The sequence below is a fragment of the Nycticebus coucang genome, chromosome 13, assembly GCF_027406575.1.
Source record: "Nycticebus coucang isolate mNycCou1 chromosome 13, mNycCou1.pri, whole genome shotgun sequence".
NCBI lineage: Eukaryota > Metazoa > Chordata > Mammalia > Primates > Lorisidae > Nycticebus > Nycticebus coucang.
In genome coordinates, this window is record NC_069792.1 from 92,294,702 (window position 1) to 92,307,219 (window position 12,518).

A 12,518-nucleotide genomic window follows, 5' to 3' on the forward strand; every position below is an offset into this window, starting at 1 on the left:
AAAGTTTGGGGGCTTGATTTGAGAGCTGTGAGTATTCACAGATTTTGCTGTGAGAAGCGTTATGTTTTATTGGGAAGTAAGAATGAAAAGGCAGAGATTGTGCCTGGATTTAGCCTATCAGTGAAGCATAAATAGATTGGGGTAGTTCTTTATTTTGGCAAAGAATTACTTTTTAAAATATATTTGTGTGTATATATGTGTGTGTGTATAAATAAAGATAAGCTATTCATTATGTATACTTTTTAAAATATGTGTTTTGGGGTTTTTGTGGGTATTCTTTGAAGGAACTATCTTATGACTTGTTTAATTGTGGATGCTATATTAGGTATCTTTTTATTCTCGTTTTGTACTTATTTCTTCTAATGTGTTTATTCCTTTTGCCCAGTATATATACTTCACAGCCTTTTCAAAGACATCTAGGTGAATGTCGGGAATGTGTGTATGTATTCTTTTCTTTTACTTTTACAAATTGGAAATGCCACATTCATATGGCTTCTCAGGAAGAATGAAAAGTTGTTATTGTGTGTCTGTTTGAAATTTAAACATCCATGTGATTTTAGTACAAAGTGTTCTATCAAGAACTTTAGTAGGCTTTCTTGTCAACAGTTATTTTAAGTTAATTCAAAAGGGAAGTATCAAAGCACAAAAACGAGGAAAAAAATGGGAACCAGCATTATTTAACGATTGTGATTGAGTCACAATCGTCTACTTCATCTTATTTTCCAGTGTGTAGTGGGAAGAACTCCTTCTTACCACATCAGTCCCTTTAGTTTTTGTTAGGAAGCAGCAATACTTTGGCTTACAAAGAAGTGGCAGTGGTACTGAATGAAATAGCTTTTAGTTTCTTCTTTAAGTAATTAAAATTCAAAGATTAGCATTTTGACATTTTTTTCCACTTTTTAAAATAGCTTTATTGAAATATAATCCATGTATTATAAAATTCACCCTTTGAAATTGTACAGTTCAGTGATTTTTAGTATATTCACATAGTTGTGAAGCTATCATAACTATCTATTGTGATTTTAAGAGATTTCATCACTTCTAATAAAACCCTTTAGCAGTCATTCCCCACCCCCCAGCAATTAACATAACTGTGGTATATGTACACCATGGAATACTATGCAGCCATAAAGAAAGATGGAGATTTCACATCTTTTGTATTTACCTGGAGGGATGTGGAGAACATTCTCCTAAGTAAAGTATCACAAGAATGGAAAAGCAAGCTTCTAATTTACTTTATATTAATCTGAAACAAGTATATGAACAACCATATACCAACACAAGAGAAATACATATTAAATTCAAAAAGGAGGAGGGGGAAGAGGGAGAAGGCTTGGTAAGCTCTTACCTAGCAGGTATAACGTAGGGGTATATGGTATACCTCCTAGGTGAAGAGCTCAAATGCAACTTGGACTTTACCTAAGGTAAACAATGTAACCTAATTGTACTTATCCTTATATTAATCTAAAATAAGAAAGGGAAAAGGAAGGAAAGAAGGAAAGGAGGGAGGGAAAAGGGGAAAAAGGAGAAAGAAGAAGGAAAGAAGGGAGGAAAGAATAGGAAATTAATGAATTGACAAGAAAAAAAAAAATAGAAGCATTTTGACATTTGACCTGCCTGCTAAGTCCCTTATATGTTATCAAAACTCTTGCCTAGAGTTGCTGTTCTTAGGTCATAAAAGGAGTGCTTAAGTGCTTATTAGATTGTTTCTCATGAGAACTAAGGACCATTGTAGAGATTTATTACCAAAGTATAAACTGGTTATTAGCCTTTTAATAATAACTAGCCTATTATTAGCCTTTATAACATAGAAATAATTTCCATAATAATTTTCTATATTATGAATAACATTAAAAATATATAAACTAATGCAATTTTAATAGATATCTGAAATTTTGATATTTTTAAAAATGTACTCTATGCTACATTAAACTAACTGCTTTTAAGTAAAGTTATTTAAAACTGGCTTTTAGTAGAAAGATTACTTATCTTATTGTAGATTCTGCATTTTCCTTTAATACCTGTTGATATGATTGTGTTTAATTTTTTCACCAAGTAGTTTTTTTAATCATTTGTCACTGTCAGTAGACTGATGTTATAATTACATTGTTCTGGATTACTGATCTTATAATTACATTGTACATACAATTGCCCTACTGAAACATTTTGCGGTGTTTACATTTCCTACGAAGTTAAGTACAAACTTAAAGTCTAAGAAGAGACAGAGGTGCTTCAGGGGGGATGGGAGGCAAGCCTGGCCTGCAGAATAGGGAAGTCTGGGGGGACAAGGAAACACGCAGCAGTTAGATTAGCCGTCTTCAGCTGCTGTGCACAGCACGCTGCTGTGTGCTGAGAGGATCTTAGGTGTGCTGAGAACATTTTTAAAGGTCATTAATTAAATTGTTTTCAAAAGATGTTCAAAGCACAGTAAGTATATTCTTTTTTTTTTGCTCTTTTTTTAATCAACATAAAATTAAAGTGTGCCGCAGAAGTTCAACTACTGGCTCAAGTGTGCCATGGGATAAAATACATTGAAAAACACAGAGCTAGATCACCACTCAGCAAAAAAGGACGAGGATGCCGCATGAGGTAACCTCGGCAATCAGTGACCAAGAGAAAAGGACTGAGGTGCTGAGGCCCAGAGAGACCAATGAAAGACTTAAAACAACTGCAGATGGAGAGAAAGAGGATATTTATACCTCTACACTGCCCTTGTGTGTGCCGGCGCTCCTTTCCCTTACTCCTGAGAGAAACTTACACCCTCTTTGGAAGTGCTCTAAGCTTTCTCTTTGTGTTCTTAAATAACATTTCTCTTTGTTATACTGAAGCCCTGCAAAGTTACTTTTGCCTTCTATTAGCATGGCCTATGCTGCTTCAGTTTTGCTTTCAGTTTCTATACACTTTGCCCTTGTTGGTTGAACTTTCTAGTTCAGCCAGTAATCTAACCGGGCCACTGGATTCAGGGAACCAGGACCCTCAACCCCGAGCAACATCCATGAGTATGTATAAGATCACCTAAAATTTTGAGGAGAAGTGTACTGTTATCAAAATCTCAAGGGGGTTTTGACCTAGGTCTAGTTACTAGTTGCACACAGATCCAGTTTATTAAGATAAGGAGGATGGCCAAGGAAGAATGGTAATCATTGGTAGGATAGACATCTTGTGAGAATGAGGGAAGCTGCCTCAAATCTTTTAAAGGATTAAATCTTCTTTTAGGGATTTTAAAGGAGGGGCTGCATGCCTTGGGGCGGGTCTGGTGTAAATAAGAAGGAACTATGTGTATTGGGGCAGGTTGTGGGGCATGGGGAATCTTGCTGTCAGGAAATCTGCCCAGAGGCCTTCAGAATCTCAGCTCCTTTGTCTTGCAAAACATCCATCATTTCTGGGAAAGAACTGGAAAAATCAAGTAGTTAGTTCAAGGGAGAGATTATTAAAACAATATAGTAAAAAAAAAAAAATACAGTATAAGCATTATTGAAATTTGTTCACATAAAGCCAATTACAGCATAGCTATGGCTAATCTGTCTTTCTGGTGTTTTTTTCTTCTGGGTCCCAAAACCAAATCTGGCACCTTGCATATTGTAGGTATCTTGTAAATGTGTTTTGATTGATTAACTAGTCATGAAATAGTTAAAATGTTCTTTGAATGTCTATCTTGGAAGAAGTTCTCAAATGTAGAACTTCTGTTACTGTATCTATTATTAGAGTAAGACCAGTGCCCAATTCTTGATCCTGTTAGAGGAATCTCTGCTTTCATCATATGTTCAACATGAAGTGCCAAGTGAAGGGCGGGGTTTCTGCCTACATTATAAATTTTTTTTCAGTTATTTATTTTAGTAGAATTTTCCTCTTGCTGTCATCTCATCTTAATCAGTTACTTTATCCATCAACATCTACTTGACATTACAAAATATTTTAAAGTCTATATTTTAGGTAGAAGATTTTTATCTTTCTAAAAAACTGATTAAAATAGTAAAATAAAAAATGAACTAGTTTATCTTTACAAGCAACATTTCATGTTATCTGTTCCTTGTGATAAGAAGTTATAATCTTGTGGTAAACTATGTGGTCAGTCTCTTATTATTTACATCAGATGTACAGTCTGTAGAACAGTGATTTTCTGTATGGGTATTCTGAAATTGCCGCTGTTTTATTTTTAGTCAAAATAATTTATCTTGAAATTTTAAATTAATATGTTTTTATGTTTACTTTTATTTTAAAATGCTCTTAGCTTATTTTTATGCTATTTCCTCATTCCAGGAGTAGTGTTATATATCCTATATATCCTATAGGATATATAGGATATATAACACTAAAGTCCTATATATCCCTATATAGGTCCCTATATCCTTTATCCATGTAAATGGTATCTTTAAAAAAAATACAGTATTTTAAAAATTCTCTTTTGCTTTCTCTAAAACTAACCTTTTATAGCTTTTTCTTGTTTGTTCAGATGTCTTCTCTTTCATTTCCTCTTCTGTTGATCGCTTAATTTTTTTTTTCTGTAGGATTCTCTACTTCTGCTCTCCTTTGGTGATTTCAGCTATTTAGTGCAATTTGCTATCGCTTATATGCTTTGGGTTCTTACATTTTTATTTCTAGTCTAGATCAGTTGTCTGGTATAGGATATCCTACTTTCATGTTTACCTCAAATTTTACAGGTGCAAAATAGAATTCATTCTCTCTTTTTGATACCTCCCTTCTACCCCAGAGTGTATCCACTATACCTTGTTGGTCACCACCATTCTAATCAGTTGCCCAAACTATTCTGTTTCCTTATTATGCATGTATTTATTTTGAGACAGGGTCTCGCTCCTTTGCCCTGGGCTGGAGTGTGGTTACATCATCACAGCTTACTACAGCCTCAGACTCCTGGCCTCAAGCAATCCTGCTTCAGCCTCCTGAGTAACTGGGACTCCAGGCACATACCATCATGCCCTGCTAACTTTTTTGTAAAGATGAGGTCTCACTATGTTGCTCAGGCTGGGCTTGAGCTCTTGTGCTCAAGTGATCCTCCTCTGCCTCTGAAAAGTGCTGAGATTATAGGCATAAGCCCGCCCTTATTTTTGATGCCTACTTCCTTTTCCCTTTTATGTTCAGTTGTTTCCAAGTCTGCTTCCTGCAAGTTTGTGTAGACATTTCTCTTATGTTGCAGAGTGTTATGCTTATTTTGCAAATTAAACTACATTCTTGTTTAAACTTATAAGCCTTAACATATGTGCCTCCTTTTTTGTTTGGAATTGATAATCGGCTCCTCTTTACTTTGAAAAATAAATGTAGACTCCTAAGCCCCTCAAGTGACTGCATAGACCACCTCCAGAGGGGACACCAGAGAAACTTTAGGACTTGACTTCTTGGCCATGACGAATGGGAGGTCAGACAGGCCTCATTATAACCCTTTCCTCATTAAGTGCCCTTAGGCTTTCTTTCCTAAGGATTAAACAGAACCCACCTTTTGAAAAGACCTGCTGGATCCATGATTTCATTCAACTGATTAATGTGCTAGAACTGAACAGCATTGCTTCCTGATGAGGAGCCACCCACCATGGGGGTGTCCCCACGGAGGGGTCTGAAGAGTGTGACAGTGAGGGCGTCGGTGTCCCCACAGAGGGGATCTGAAGAGTGTGACAGTGAGGGCGTCGGTATCCCCACGGAGGGGGTCTGAAGAGTGTGACAGTGAGGGCGTAGTTGTCCCCAAGGAGGGGTCTGAAGATTGTGACAGTGAGGGTGTCAGTGTCCCCACGGAGGGGTCTGAAGAGTGTGACAGTGAGAGCGTCGGTGTCCCCACGGAGGGGTCTGAAGAGTGTGACAGTGAGGGCATCGGTGTCCCCACGGAGGGGGTCTGAAGAGTGTGACAGTGAGGGCATCGGTGTCCCCACAGAGGGGGTCTGAAGAGTGTGACAGTGAGGGCATCAGTGTCCCCACGGAGGGGGTCTGAAGAGCGACAATGAGGGCATTGGTGTCCTCTGCTTCAGCTTTTGACATCAGAAGGCTGAAAACTCTAGCTTTGGATTATACTAGCATAGCCATGTTTTTGAACATGGATCCCATGAAGTAGCATGAAGCTCGGAAGAACATATGCAGGTTTCCACTTTCATAAATATGCATGACTCCTCATATAGTTCATTAGATATGTTTGTATATTATGCCACCCTGCTCAGCATAAATTCCTGTTCCCATTGCCTTTTCTTTGAGGTACATGTTCTTGGTTCCTGCCCAAGGCTATGCTTCCCAGCCTGTCGGGATGGCCACCCTGCAGGCTGCAACCCTTTATGAGTCATAAAGCTCTCCTTTCGAAATTTAAGCCTTGTCATTCTTTAGTTGACAGCCTAATTCCTACTTTTTCTTCAAGATTTAGTTTAGCCAGTATTTCTTGCATAAAGGTTAGGTATCCCATTGTCAGCCCACAGCAACCTGTTCTGTCATAGTTGTTAACACAGTTATAATCTCTCTGTATGGGGTTATCTTCTCCCATCAGGTGATGAACTGCTAAAGGCCAAGAACTGTGCTTTGTGTTTATATTCCCTACATATAGTTAACGATAGAGCATGGTAGGTGTTGCTGAATCCTTATGTTTGTTTTTGAGACAGGGTCTTGCTTTGTCATCTAAGCTGGAGTGCAGTGGTGCATAGTTCACTGCAGTCCCGAGCTCCTTGGGTCAAGTGATCCTCCTGCTTCAGCCTCCGAAGTAGCTAGGACTATTAGGCGCACGCCTCCATACCCAGCTAATTTTTTTTTTTTTTTTTTTTTAATTTTTGTGGAGATGATATCTTCCTGTGTTGCCCAGGCTAGTCTTGAACTTCTGGCCCCAAGCAATTTCCTGCCTTGATGCCTAGACCATTTAAAAGAATAAATGAGATTGGGTATCAGATTTTTTCCCAATCAGTATAGCTGGATTAGGGAATGTATCTTGACCTGCCAACAGCAGTCTTTCTATTACTTTCCCTTTAAACCTAAACTTTCCGTTGGTGTATCTAAGGGACATCCTAGGTTTGCAGAGCAAACACATTTGCCAAGCCTTTTTCAGGGAGAGCACACTGACTTAAACTTCTCTGTAACTCCATAGTGTCTCCAGAGAAAGACAGGCTTTCAGGCCCATCTATGCTTACCACAGATGCAGGAAGAGTGACTTGCGGGATATAAATCTAAACATAACTATAATCCAGAAAGTAGAAGGGAAGAGGAGAAAGAGGGTAGGGAATGGGAGGGGGAGGAGAGGCGGTATTTGGGGGGACCTCACCTAATGAGCATGATGCAGTGGTACATTTCAAAACTATTAAGAAAAGAGTATAATTGTGATGGATGTGTTAATCAGTTGAATGTAAGCATTTCACATTGTTTATCAAATCAGTACCCTGAACCCCATAAATGCATCAATGTACACAGTTATGATTTAATAAAAAACAAAAAAGTTTAAAAAAATAAAAGAAATCATTGAGAATTCATTCATTCATCTAACAGATACAGGCTGATCTCTTACCATATGCTGGGCACTGTGTAGGTAGGAGTTACAGGTACAGATTTGGAGCTTATGTTTTAGGGCATATTCAGTCCTTTTTTCTAGACTCACCAGTAAAATAAGTCATTCTTCCTCGCTTAGACTATAGCAGGAGTCTTCTTTAGGGAAGATAGTGACAGGAGAGTAGACTACAGTGGAACCTCCGTAGCTGACCACCTCCCTGCATTGACCACATCCTGCAGTTGACCTAATTTTCATAGAGCAGACATGCACAGGAGGCCTAGTTCCTTATGTTGACCAGTTTGTTACCAGAGGTTCTATTGTAGTTCTTTCAAAGGTCTAATCCTTTTACTAGCCATTGCATATACATTAAATCCAGAGAAATAAGATGGTTTTAAAGATAAAGTGGTCTGACACACAGAGAAGCATATCAAGCACTTTTAGGAAAGAGGACAATTTCAAGAGTCTGGTTGTGTTTTAGAAAAAAATCTGAGCATGATAATTTCTGTTTTCCTTTATTCTACTTTTAATACTTGGCTTAGGACTTTAAAGGCCATTTAATACTTTGTTCTCATTTATTTCTAGTGTGGGCCTGCCAAGAATTCATTTGTATAAGTTGCTTAGAAAATCTCCCTAGTGAGGTATGTTGAAAGTTGTGGGGAAGTTCTAGAGATCACAGCCACAAATCCAGTGCCTTTTTGCCAATGATAGGTCTTTATCCCGTCAGCATCTGTGGTGAAGTCTTTTCTGAGTGCCGTAGCATTGTGATTTCTTTCACTCAGTTGATGCTTTATGTGATCCAGTTATTTTCTTTCACTCATTTGGTGCTTTATGTGATCCAGTTATTGTGACAGGTGATCTTACAGACATAGCCTATATTACAACTTTTTAGCAATTGTGTACCTTAGGTACGATAGTCTCCCAGGTCAGGATGGCCCATGCCTGTATCTCAGCTCTTTGGGAGGTCACTTGAGGCTGGGAGTTGGAGACCAGCCTTGTTCCAGTCCGGCCAGTTTCACTGCTGCTGCTTGGAGGAAGCCAATACACTGAAACAACAGGAGTTGCAGTGGAGAAAGTTTAATTTTGCCAGTGCCAGGCAGGGAGACTGAGATGGGAGAAAATTCTCAAATCTATTTCCCTGAGAATTTGAAGAAAGGGTTTTTTAAAGGTATTTTAACAGGTAAAGGGCCAGGCAGTTGGGTCTGCTGATTGGCTGGGTTCAGGGTAGACTCATAGAAGTGTAGAAATTATCTTCTTGTGCTGACTGAAGACCAGTTGAGTCAGTCCCTTAATACTGGCCATTGGTCTGAGTGGGACAACCATTCCACTGGAATGCAAGGCCTGGAAGATAATCTCACAAACTAGCCTTAGGTTTCACAAGGGTGATGCTATCTATGTATTGAGAAAGTTAAAAATCTTCCTGACCATCAGCTATGTGACTCCTGACCAGCAGTTACAGAAAAGCAGAGTACAGGACCTCCTACCATAATTCTCACCTTGTGGCCCTTTTATTAATTTTATAAAGGGCAATTTCAGCCTGGGGAACATAGCGAGACCTCATCTCTGAAAAGTAAAAGTTAGCTGCATGTAATGATGCTTGCCCATAGTCCTGGCTACTTGGGAAGCTGAGGCAGGAGGATCCTATCTAAAGATTGAAGGCGAATTTACTTATTTGCCCTTGTTATGGTTTTGTTTGCATCTTTGTTTTTGGTAAAGGAATTACTTATTTCATTTTTTTAACATTGATTTCTTATAATCTGAATATATTCTAAAGACCTTAATGTCAGGTCCTAATTTTATGAATATTTGCACCTTTCACAATGCCTACCTTAGTGCCTTGAATGTAGTAGACATTTTTAAAGCGTTTTAATTATTAATGTTCAGTTAATGAGCTTTCTACAAAATTACTGCATTATTTGATATACAGCATTATGCTTATAGTATTGTATATGAGAGAAATTCAAAGAGCCAGGTAAGCTCTTAGGGATTTTTGTTTGCTTGTTCTCCTCCATCTTCTGTGTTTCTCTTTTTCCTTGCCCTTACCTGCCCTGATTGGATTGCTGTTGCTTTTCCTCATTTTGTAGCTGTAACTAAAAATGTGACTACTTTATTTGATGCCTTTACACATGTTCCAGTACTCAGGAGAATTAGTAAGATAATTATAGGTCCTGGTTTACCAGGAGTGGTCAAAGTTTATGCCACTGGTCCTGGCTCAGTTGACAATAGCACCCTCAATCACTCTGAAGATGTTAAATTATGTAAGTACATTTGAATCCATCCAAGGAAGTGATTTGCAAAGGGAGTTCTTGCTTTCACTTGCTCCCCGGGGCCCATCAGGGGCTTCATGATCCCATTTTTTATTGTAATAATATTGGCTTTTTCTGTGTTTTGATCTCTAATTGTAAGCATTTAATAGACCCCCAATTTGGGGTGTCATCTTTCAAGTAGCACTAGTAACACGTTTTATTTTTGATGACAAGTTTTGTGTTTTATGTGTGCAATTTATAATGTAATAGTATTTTTGAACTGTAGCAGATTTTGGCTGTCTCAAGAAATTTTTGCCCTTTCAAAATGACTTTGAAATGATTGATAATTTCTGGGTCATTATATCCATATATCCAAGCATTGATATAAAAACAGTTTTAAAAAAGACATTTAACAATGTTCCATGGTATTCCATGAAAATTTGTCCAGTTGTTTTAAGAGTCCTTTACAGTATAACTCAACAGCCAGCTAACTAAAGGGAAAGTTATAAATTCAGTTTCTTTTGCCCTCTTTGAAATTAAAGAAAACTGTCACCAAAAACACAGATCTCAGTTTTTGTTTATTTTATTTATTTTTTTTTTTTTATAGAGACAGAGTCTCACTGTACCGCCCTCGGGTAGAGTGCCGTGGCGTCACATGGCTCACAGCAACCTCCAGCTCTTGGGCTTACGCGATTCTCTTGCCTCAGCCTCCCGAGCAGCTGGGACTACAAGCGCCCGCCACAACGCCCGGCTTTGTTTATTTTTAAATAATACCTTTTTTACAGTAAAATACTCCTATGCTTTTTGTCTAGCTTTGTTATTTTGTATATTTACCAAGATTTGCTCTGAGAAGTGGAAAGTAAGTGCCTATAGGAAGCTCCAAAGACAGTGATTAGTTGAAATATACTCTAGATATGGAAACTATGCCATAATGACTTTGCCAACTGTTTCCATAACTGAACATTGAATCTCATGAAGAACAGGGGATTGTGGGGTGGGGTGGGGTGGGGTGGGGGCAGCTGCTATTTTTGTTAGACTGCTAAAACAGGAGTCTTAAAGTACACTAATGCTTAGTGCTATTATAAATTAACTTTCAGTTCTATTATAAATTCTGCACAGTCTGACTTGCCTTTTGCCTGTCCTTCTCCTTAATTATGATCCCTAACATTTATCTCAGACCACTACACAATTACCTCCCTCCTCTAAAACATAGTAATTGTGCAAAGTAATTATTGATGTAATAGTACCATGGTTTGCGTTGAAGAAGAAAGGCATTACTTACATACTTTATACAAAAAAACTTTAAACCACTGAAGATTTGATCCTTTTTGTAATTCCATCAGTACTACTGACATTATTGTAGAGGACACTGATCAATATTTTATATATTAAAAAAAGGAAATCACATACTATTTCAGTTTTCAGTTCTGTATCTTCTGATCACTCACCTCCAGAGATTGGGAGATAGGAGTAGTCTCCTTGCCCAGGGAGACTGAGATGGGAGAAAATTCTCAAATCCATTTGAAGATGATCTGCAATATGCAGGGGCCAGATGTTGTCTTAGAAACGGGTGAGCCATGCAGTGTCCTGTGGTGGGGACGCAGAGGTATGGGTGTTTTTCTTTCCTCATTGCAGCTCTGGTTTCTCTGTCACCTACTGGATCAGTTTTTACTTGTTTTGCAAACTAAACCAGTATCAGATGAAATGAATAGACAATTGTTTTTTCTGATTTTAATATTTCAACTTTTCCCCAAATGATGATTCTAGAATCTTTTTTGATGAAATCTCCCCGCATGGTATTTTCTAAAAGCCAGGTTTATTTGGTATTTTATTGCTTTTGCCCTTGGGTAACTGCTAATTAATATTTTTTTCATGACAGTATACAGGAAAGTTTAAAGTAGGTATAAGTCAACATCAATTGCTTAGAAGTGGAAGAATGTCAAATACTTTTTAAAATTAAGAATTTTAGTAGTGGGGAAAAGTTAAGAATTTTAGTAGTGGGGAAAAGTCAGGTATAGAGTATAGACCAATCACTAGTTGCTCAGGGGGAAAAAAGGTGCTGTTTTTTTTTTTTTTACAGGCGTTATCCCAAAATAGTTTGAAAATGTACATCAGAATTTTGTCTGTATCATGCCTCTTGTAGACAACAGTGCTGTAATGCAGGGGAAAAACTATGTTTTAAAATAGAATTGGAGCTTTAAATCTATTTATTGAATGCTTATCCTTCCATCTCTTTCCCATAAGGTTTATGTGCCTGGGAATAAAAAACGAGTAGTGAAATTGAGAATGAAAGGAGAGAAGGTAATAAAATACTCCTCTAATGGATTAAAATCCTTCTAAAAGGAGCACTTTCCTGAAGATAAGACTATTTTGTTCCCTTTCCTTTTACCCTATATTTAAATAGTCACCGAACTCTTTTCTTGTTCCCCATGTTCCTCTCAAAGCTCTGGGTGACTAGAATGTGCATTTTGGCTTTTCCAGAGGCCGTCCTCCAAAGTGATGCTTGCATTCTTCTGTTCAGTTTTGGTTGTCTTTCACTGTTACCGTCTTATTCCTGCTCCTCCTCCAGAGGAACCCTTTGCTTTCCAGCTAAAGACCCATCTCCTTAGTAAAACTCTTCTCTTGAGCTGGAAGTGTTTCCTTTCTTTTCTAAATCTCTCTTGCCCTTGCGGTCCTGTGATACACTTGACATTAGATAGCTCATGTCCCAGATGTCCAAATCTTGTTTTAAAAATTTTTTAAACTTTGTCTTTTCAAGTGTGTAGTTAACATCTTAAATTCCTTGTAGAGTAAGCTTAGCACAATATCCTGTA

The 12,518-nt window shown here is 37.9% G+C and overlaps 1 protein-coding gene across 3 annotated transcripts in view; it reads left to right on the top strand.

Moving 5' to 3' along the window:
* The window catches only part of EFR3A (EFR3 homolog A), a 103,244-nt gene that overhangs the window by 15,114 nt on the left and 75,612 nt on the right, over nt 1-12,518 (top strand). The window contains exon 1 of one of the 3 annotated variants that reach the window (XM_053559048.1): nt 2,982-2,999. The exons of 1 other annotated variant lie outside the window; for it this stretch is intronic. In XM_053559048.1, coding sequence (XP_053415023.1) covers nt 2,996-2,999 — 4 coding nt within the window. In that variant the 5' untranslated portion in view covers nt 2,982-2,995. Of the gene's footprint in view, nt 1-2,981; nt 3,000-9,904; nt 9,920-12,518 lie in introns of those variants that run through there. One more of the 3 variants, XM_053559050.1, reaches the window with a different exon arrangement.